At 44.4% G+C, this 8,446-nt stretch overlaps 2 protein-coding genes across 3 annotated transcripts in view; both read right to left on the bottom strand.

Moving 5' to 3' along the window:
* Positions 1–1,420: 1,420 nt before the first annotated feature.
* LOC103361784 (regulator of G-protein signaling 21-like) lies at positions 1,421–2,841 on the bottom strand. Of its 2 annotated transcripts, XM_008288086.1 has the most exons (4): positions 2,809–2,841; positions 2,525–2,609; positions 2,283–2,449; positions 1,421–2,055 (listed from the first exon to the last, which is right to left on the bottom strand). In XM_008288086.1, exons 1-4 carry the CDS (start codon positions 2,839–2,841, stop codon positions 1,879–1,881), a joined length of 462 nt encoding a protein of 153 aa, XP_008286308.1. In that variant the 3' UTR covers positions 1,421–1,878. The 2 variants fall into 2 exon arrangements, with proteins under 2 accessions (XP_008286308.1, XP_008286231.1); XM_008288009.1 differs by lacking the exon at positions 2,809–2,841 and having other exon boundaries at positions 2,525–2,743.
* A 3,691-nt stretch (positions 2,842–6,532) lies between these two features.
* rgs18 (regulator of G protein signaling 18) overlaps positions 6,533–8,446 on the bottom strand; it is a 5,982-nt gene continuing 4,068 nt past the window's right edge. The window contains exon 5 of the mRNA XM_008288196.1: positions 6,533–8,061. Coding sequence (XP_008286418.1) covers positions 7,807–8,061 — 255 coding nt within the window. The 3' untranslated portion in view covers positions 6,533–7,806. The remainder of the gene's footprint in view (positions 8,062–8,446) is intronic.

The raw sequence follows: 8,446 nt of genomic DNA on the forward strand, positions 1-8,446 counted from the left end.
GTACCTTTGAATCAATAGAAAACATGTGCACTATGTCTTGTTTGGTTAACAAGCTACAGGTTTGATGTATAAAATCGATATAACCCCGAGAGTTTACATCGTGAGTTGCTCCTGAGGTGAGCACTGCTCGGTCACATTGTTTGTGTGACTGACAGGAAGTGTGTCGGACGCAGATGTTAATGACTTGCGCTGCTCTGACTTTAACTGTTATCTCATTCATCTCACTTTATCGGTTGCAACACCCGTCTGTGAGTTTCCTCCGTCGACTCGACTGCTGTCATCCTGAGAACCAAAACTTCGCTCACTTCGTTCTATCATTCCTCCGTCTTCTTTGCTTCCTGCAGTTTTCGGCCTCGTAAGAAACAAGCTTAGATTAAAACACGTGGTTTATCAAACACTATGTTTCTGCACTGTACCCCGTGACCTTAACCTCCGTCCCACAAAGAGGTGAGCACAACCAGAGCTGTCTCAACTGGAGGAAGTTGTGGTGAGGCGTCTGCACAACACACAGCAGCAAACATGTGAAACGTCTCTTAAAATAAATCTAAAATCGGCGCCACCGACACAAACTGAACAAAATGTTCACAGCTGTCACATGGCGGAGCTACTTCCACTTTCTACACACAAAAAAATAAAAAAACCCATCAGACAGTAAATAAGATTGTTGGATTTAATGCTTCTCATTCTTTTAATTTAAATCCTGTTTTGGAAGCTGGCTCTGTTTTGTGGGTCTGAACATTGTGTCCTGAAGCTGATGCTGTTGTGCTCTTTTGTATTTGCATGCTTTTTGCATAGGCTTGTAAAAGTGCACCATGTTCCAAGTAGAAAGCAAACAAAACATAACCCCATACAAGGCAGACTGCTTTCTATCTGTTAGTACATAAAACTCTACTCTTTAAAGGGAGGTTTACATAAAGTAAGACAAGATTTTTCATCTCACATCTGATTCAAAGCTGCATTTTGAATCGACACTTTTTCACGATGAATGAACTCGCCTGAAACAAACGCACAACGTTGTGTTTGTGGCATTTCAGGGAGATTTAACTTCAGGGTAAATGCGTTGATTCATGCAGCTCCTCGGCACAACGACTTCTCCAAACTGCAGCAGAAACGTTGCAGAGATACGAAGAGGGAGGAAGTGTAAAAACGGGTTTTCTGCGGTTGTACCTGCTGTTTGATACTGAGTGATGTCGCTGAAGAGCCTCTGTTGCCATCTGCTGTTTGTGTGACCAATGACCATGTTATAGCTGACGGTAAAAGTCTTGGCTGACGAGAATACAGATGATTTGCATCGCATTCAAAAGGAACCACACCCCAAATGTCACTTCACTGAATAGATTCTATTGCTCAGATTTTTAAAAAAGAGAAAGAAAAAACGTCAACACAAACAGACAAGAAAAGATTCAACGGAAGCAAAAACTAAGGCAGAAATGTGACAATATTTATTTGCATATGAAAAGCTGAAAGTTCTCAGAACATATTAGCATTTATATTGGCATAATCAATTAGATAAAGGGCTGATAATACTTTACAATAAAGGAATTCTTTTTATCATTAACCTTAAGTGTTGAAGGACAGGAAAAAAAAAAGAAAAGATAATCATTCAGAGGAATTATGTGCACAATCTCTTAGAAGATTTTTTTTTCTTTCTTTGACATAATTAAAGAGATGAAGTATAATACAAGCTGCAAATTGTCTTGAGCTGTAACCGTCTACAGAATCACACAGGTTTAGAAAAACTACATCTGCTATACTTAAGGATCTGGATTGTATGGTATAAACCGGTTATCCACACTGAAATCAAAGAGTGCTACAGCAGATCAGAGTTGGACTGAAGATTTCACGAGCCCGCCTGAGAGGCTGTCGGTTTTAATACAGTCACCTTGAATCATTTCTCCTCAGGAGTCCCTGATAGATGTCAGATTTTAGGAAGCGCGGGTAGCAGTCCCTGGCCATCAGACTGTAGATGAGCTTCTGCGCCGTATCAAACGAAGTCAGGGTCGGCTGGGAGATGTTCTTTGTGATGTTTTCTCTGGTACCGCAATCTATGTTGATCTGGAATCAAACAATGTCGCCCGGGGGCGTATTACAGCAACTCCTTTCATCGTCATTCACCGTAATGTTCTGGGGGAAACAACTTGCAGTTTTTACAGCCATAAAATGCACTTTATAGCAGCTGTTGTATCGCAATAAGCCAACTAAATTCAGATTAGAAGCAATGACTCCCTCGTTTTATGTGTTAAATTTAAATCCCTAGAAGAATCTGGCCTGCAGTCATTCACCTGTCTGGGTGCTTCCGAGTCGACGAACTCTGAGTAGATCCTGTTGGCCGAGGAGATCATCTCCGGGGCCGTCTTGATCTTTTTGTACTCCTCGCAGGCAAGCCAAAACAGTATGTTCTCCTCGCTGTACTCGGACTTCAGGAATTCCCGGAAGGCGATCTGTCCGGCTGGAAATCAGAAGCGACATTAAGCAGGGAAGCCCGTACACGCAGTGAAACGCATCAGTCAGGAGGGTGTCTCACCTTTACAGCCGAGGACTTTGTCCACAGACTCGCCCCAAGCCTCAACATCCCCCAGTGGGTCCTTGGGAAAGCAACACAATCTACCCTTGAAAAGAGCATCAAGATCTATCACTAGCCTAGTTACCTGTGAACTCCACATCACCTGCAAAAACCACACTAGGAGGCCGTTTTAAAAACGACCCGTTAACATCCAATTTAACGCACCGAGCACCTGAGAGGAACCTCACATCAACACAAGCCCCCTCTTTCCTTCACAAACAGACACAATGCAAAGTGAGACTTACAGTGAGTGAAAAGCTCTTTGGTATTTTCCACATGGCTGCTGTATGCTGTTGTCTGCTGAAAATGGTAAAGGCCCAACAATCAAATATGCAGTAACTCACTTTATCGCCATCTCCTCGTCCTCGACAAAGGGAGACAGAGATAAGATCCTGCCAGACTGAAGATGGGGTTGTGATTGTTTGGAAATGAGGGAGTCAAGTGACTGAACAAATCTAAATGACCCCCACCCAACATGAATGGAATATATGGAAATCTGTATGCAAAGCGTTGTTGTCGGCAGAGACATGGCATCCTTCCACCTCGACGAAGACAGAGCCGTGATTTAAGTTGACCTCATCTGTTGACCGAAGCATTTTATATCGCCGCAGAATAAATACATGATGTAATCCAACGAACGGGTCGAACACTTTACATCTTCGCTGCCTAATAAAAGTGCTATAAGTTTATTTTTTAATGAGTGGAATAAGTAATATAGGCATTAGTGGGGCCTGCTGCGGTGGGAGGACTATCAGTCAGAACAAAATTTAACTAAAGCAATCATCAATGGTCAGGAAGCCCCGGAAAAAAGTTCTTGACCATAAGCAAATCGGCATAAACAAATTCACTATCAAGGAAAAAAAAAAGGGCTCGTCATCCTGCCGTTTGCATATCAGCAGCGTAGCATGAAGAGATTTATTAATACGCCTCATGCGACACCTTCAAATAGATGTTTTCTCGACCGCCTTAATTATTTCATTTCAATCCATCTGAATGCTGAGCCGTCTCGATGCTAAAAAACAATGATGTGTTTCGACGGGAAGTTTGCATGAATGCAATCTGGCCAACCCCGAGGGCAATCTTACACTGGATTTTCTATTACAGGAAAAAAAACGAAAAGTCTTGAATAATGACCAGTGGGCAAATCAGGTAAACAGTTAAATGAGATTTCCACCCCACACATTCGCAGCGTGATTAACTGCTGCCATGGCACCGTCAGCGGCGGCAGCATTAAATCTATCGCATACTTTTCATTCCTCACAAATGGATGTTGACTTGTTTCACTTCTCACACGCTACAGGAAGCCGGATCTTCACTTTTTATAATAGCTTTTAAAAACTGCAGCAACGGAGAGATAATTCTGATGACGTGTGGTCGACTGTCCTTCGCCTCCTTTATGGCTTTCTTGTGCGTACAGTGCATCTCGACCTCTCGTGACCTCCCCGACCAGCGACGGGCCCAAACAAGCCCAGAATGTAAATCACAACAGGTGATGGAAAACACCCAGGCTGCCCCTATTTGCATGTGTGTAGACGCACCAGGTTGAGGGATTTGTTTTTCAAAAAAGGCACCGGCATGAAAAATATGAGGACTCGACTGGAGGTGCGCTTCTCGCGGCGGGAGCATCCGGCACGTTTGTCGAGATTTAGCGTTTTCTTATATCTGGGGTTGTTCGTGCACACTCCAGTGGTCGCCGTTAATAACGCCCAAGGACAAAGTGATTACATACAACCCTGAAAAGGCTCATTTTGTAAAAGGGCGCTGATTTGTTTCCACCCTCGCTATTCATCTGCGGTGAGATATGTGGGGGCCCCAGAAGAGCCGGAGCTGCAGTTGTCTGGCCGAACACCGGGTGGCACTCGAGTCCTCTCCAGGTCTCTTCACATTTGTGTCCACTGGTCTCTTTATTTCACTGGATTTGTCCGTCTGTCTTTGTTGTTGTCGGTCTTTCCTGCTTAATCGTTTCAAACGTGAGTCGGGGGGTTTTGACTCTCAGATTGCAGGTTAGAAGCTGGTGTAACCGAAATCCTGTAGAAATTAGATTTTCGAATCCCTGAGAGTGAATCAGCGAGGCTCTAGTTGATCTATTTAGGAGCTGTCTCACCTGTTTCTCCCGACTAATGTAATGACAACAGAGAGCAGCAGGGCCCAGAGTGACCCTCCTTAGCTTCTTTTTTTCTTTTTAATAATCTATTTTCACCCGTCCAGCACTGCGACATATAATTCTATTTATGCAGCAGTGATTCACATGATCAGTTGCGAGGTCAAGACCTATTATATTAACAGAGATAAACCCTCAACAAGCTCAGATAAGACCCCTCGAGCAGCTCTTCAGCCACAGTGGGAAGAAAAACTTGTCTTTTAACAGCAGAACGGAGCTCTGGGAGGTCGGACGTCTGCTTGGACCGGTCGGGGTGAAGCTAAAAAGAACGGTTTAAATATCTGATGGTCCTTAAATCAGATGTGAAACCAGCTATACAACAGCAGTAAAACTCTTTTATCCAAGCTGCCTCCGACAGATGCAGCAGTAATTCATCTTTTGTGGTGTATAGTTGAAGAAAATAGTTAATAATACAGATTTTTCTTTCTTTTTCTTTCCAGCTTGCCTCTACAGATCCGACGCTAGTGTATTTTTTTTCCCTCACAGAATCGTTTTCAGTCATATTTAGCCTTCAGTCTGCAGAAATCGTCCTTAAGAGTTATTGACTCCTTTCAGAAACCCGCCACCTATTCACTGCTAATCACGCTTTAAAGAATCGGGGGGGGAAGTTGTCATTCGGCTGGCGTTCGACCCAACAGATGCTTCGACACATCTTCAGCTTCAGGTTTGAGGGGAAAATGCTCACCTTGAGGCTTTCCAACCAGTCTTCTGTTTGTTGGAAATTATTTAGGCCTGTCAATAACGTTGCAGGCCGACCACATCAAACAGATTTATAGGGATGCTCGATATCTGAGGCCGGAGTCAGCAGATGCTAAATTTGTCTGGGGTCAGATAAAAGAGCTTCTGAGACGGGACGGTGTAAAAGTTAAGAGATGGGCGCTGAGGGCGGGGTCTAGATTGAGAAACTCATCTGATAAAAAGAAAAAAAAATCCACTATTAGACTTCTTACAATAAATCCTTTTGTTTTACACTCCTCTCGGAGCAGCATTCGTCTTGTTTTACAAGTCTCATATCTCCAGGCAAACTGCTTCCTTATTCTTTTGTTTCCCTTCAGAGCCTCCACAATGCATCTTTAACTTGCGGATGATTTCAGAGGCTTTTAGCTCAGACTGACTTAGAAATTTAAATACCAATGGGAGAGAAACACAAAATCTGCCAGCAAAGTCTTAGCAGGGAACTAATCTTTCGCCGTGATGAATTCGGTAGGCCAGCTGAGCGTCTACCTTTGTTAGCGGACCATTACAATAAATCCTACAGCCCCCACCGTCTCCTCCTCTGACTTTTTTGTGCAAGAACTGCAGTGTGTACACGCCACCGCCGCTGCCGCCGCCGTCTCAATGGATGCATAATTAATGTGAATTGTGAGGTATTCCACGCAGGTTTTCGGTGGGATGACAGTAACTTGTGCTAAGATGGACTTTATCCCTTTGAAGGCTGCGAGAAAAAACCCTGACATCTGTGTTAATGAGCTAAGTCGGCGTGGTGTGTGTGTGTACATACAGCTTTATGTACTGGGATGTATTTCTCCTTTGCATACATATTCAGGAGTTCGTGGGCGACAGTTTTGCATTAATACGTATTTGTCTTTGTAAGAAGTATAGCTTGTGCATACATATACAGTGGTATGAATAATTCCGAGCTGGAGTGGTGGGAGTTGATAAGGTCTATTAATTTTTCAGCGATTTAGGAATAGGGAGCTGCACGCCGTCGCTGGTGGTGATGTACACACATTATGGCTCCCATTTGTCAAGTTCAGATGTGGTCATTCAAACTAATTAATGTCACTAAAGGCCTCATTAAAACCCGCTTTTGTAAGAAAGTGTTTATTCCACATATTAAAGTATGTACATTTCGACACAAACGATCACAGAAATACATAAATTACATGAGACGGCAGCAACCTGAAAGCAGTCATAATTAATGGAAGTAACATTAGTATTCAAATAAGACACATGCATCTTGTTTTTTTCTTCTTTTTTTTTTTAGCTGGTGAAATACTTAAATTAATAAGAGAAATGAGAGACGCCTCGGAAATCGGTGCTTCGCAGTGTAGCTGCTGCTGCTGCTGCTTCAAGTTAGTCTGGAGGAGGCCGGGCAGCGCCAGGGATAGGAATCAGGAATCCATTTTAATTAGCCCGCACGCCCTATCAGCTGTATTAACGTCGTAAAAGAAAAGGTGGTTGGAAAACAAAGCAGTGTCTGAAGTCAGGAGCTCGGTGCCTGAGCGGCCGGCTGGATGCTGTCGGTAGCGTGGAGGCGCCAAACTATCCCGTCGTCACTCAAGTTTTAGAGAAAGATCGGAGAAAATATAAGAAATCATCAGCGATCCCCGAGCGCACCGCCTCCGAGAAGGCATGGATCATTCTGCAGAGCGAACCGGTTTGATGCCGCGACCTCAGAGGATATTCGATCGTGATTGGCCAGAGGGCGTCCGCCGTTTCCAGATAACCACATGGCCGTGAGGTAACCTTTCCAAATGTATTCCTGCACCTGAAGGTTAATGTTGCGGATGCCGCTCTCTTATCTGCATGACATAAAGCCACCGCCTGCAGCCTGCCAGTTTACCTCAGCACAAAGGCTGGAAACAAGAAGAAAACAGCGACATAAACTTCCTGAGGTGGTGTCGTTCCTGGGAGGTTGCCAGGCAACCAATGAAGACCGCAGGAATTTACTGCCACAAAACTGTCGAGCCCAGAATCTCCTGTGACACCAGCACGTCTCATTTTTTAGCAGGTTTTTTCTTCTTTTTTGTGATCTTTGGTTTGTCACACAGAGCCGAGGTCGCTGTTTTGCATCTGCCATCAGCCTTCGTGCTAAGCTACGGCTAGCCAGCAGTCTGCTATAGCCACACATTCACCATATGACACAGTAAGAAATCACCCAAAATGTACCTTTAAATTATTATTGCTGGAAGTTGTGCATGTAGAATAATTCACCGCGACCACCGTGGTTATGAAAAAATAATGCACTCTGCAGAAGCAAACCTGTGAATAATAAACTTCTTCCCCCTTTCAACAACAGTGCTGCGAATCATAGATTATCTGCTGCACTGAAACGAATCCGTTTGGCGGCGGCGCCCAGCTACCAGGCGGACGGCTCGGTCGTGGCCTCCCCCCTCTCGTTGAACACGCAGGAGCGCGACCTCCGGCGGAACATGGTGGCTCCGGGACCTTTCCTCCGGGTCAGACGCAGATAAATGTCAGAGTGCAGGAACCTGGGGTACGAGTCCTTTTTCATCAGGCTGTGGACTTTCATCTGGGCCGCTTCGAAGCAGCTCTTGGTGGGCTGCGCTATGCTCTTCTGGATGGCCATCTTGGTGTTGTAGTCGATGTTGACCTGAGTGAAAGGACATCAGAGCGCGATGAGAAATGCTGTAGAGCAGCAAACAGCACAGCAACAGGATGCGTTAGACCTTCATCTGAAGGACGGCTGCATGTAAATCTGCCTACTTTCTACAGATCTGAATGCATACGTTTGGGGTTTTTGTGTCTTCTAATGCGTTTGACTAAAATCTAGTCCAACACAAGTGAAAAGAGGTTAACGGAAATCGTGTTCGCTGACTGAGATCAGATCAGAGGATGGCGAGGAGAACGGGGAAACCCCAAGATCCCCAGTAGGAGTCACGTAGAGTTATTTAAAACTACAACAAGTGAACCTTTTAGAACAGTTCATAACTATAGCTTCCTGTTCAGCAGTTTACTGTTACATTAGAGATTGGCCT

This window comes from Stegastes partitus, unplaced genomic scaffold, assembly GCF_000690725.1.
Source record: "Stegastes partitus isolate 25-593 unplaced genomic scaffold, Stegastes_partitus-1.0.2 Scaffold0, whole genome shotgun sequence".
NCBI lineage: Eukaryota > Metazoa > Chordata > Actinopteri > Pomacentridae > Stegastes > Stegastes partitus.

Excerpts from the sequence above, each read along its gene's own strand:
- LOC103361784 (XM_008288009.1), bottom strand. The coding sequence starts at position 2,663 with ATGTGGAGTTCACAGGTAACTAGGCTAGTGATAGATCTTGATGCTCTT. Across the intron at positions 2,450-2,524 it reads CAAAGTCCTCGGCTGTAAAG|CCGGACAGATCGCCTTCCGG; the intron begins GTGAGACACCCT and ends TCTGATTTCCAG. Across the intron at positions 2,056-2,282 it reads ACTCGGAAGCACCCAGACAG|ATCAACATAGATTGCGGTAC; the intron begins GTGAATGACTGC and ends GTTTGATTCCAG.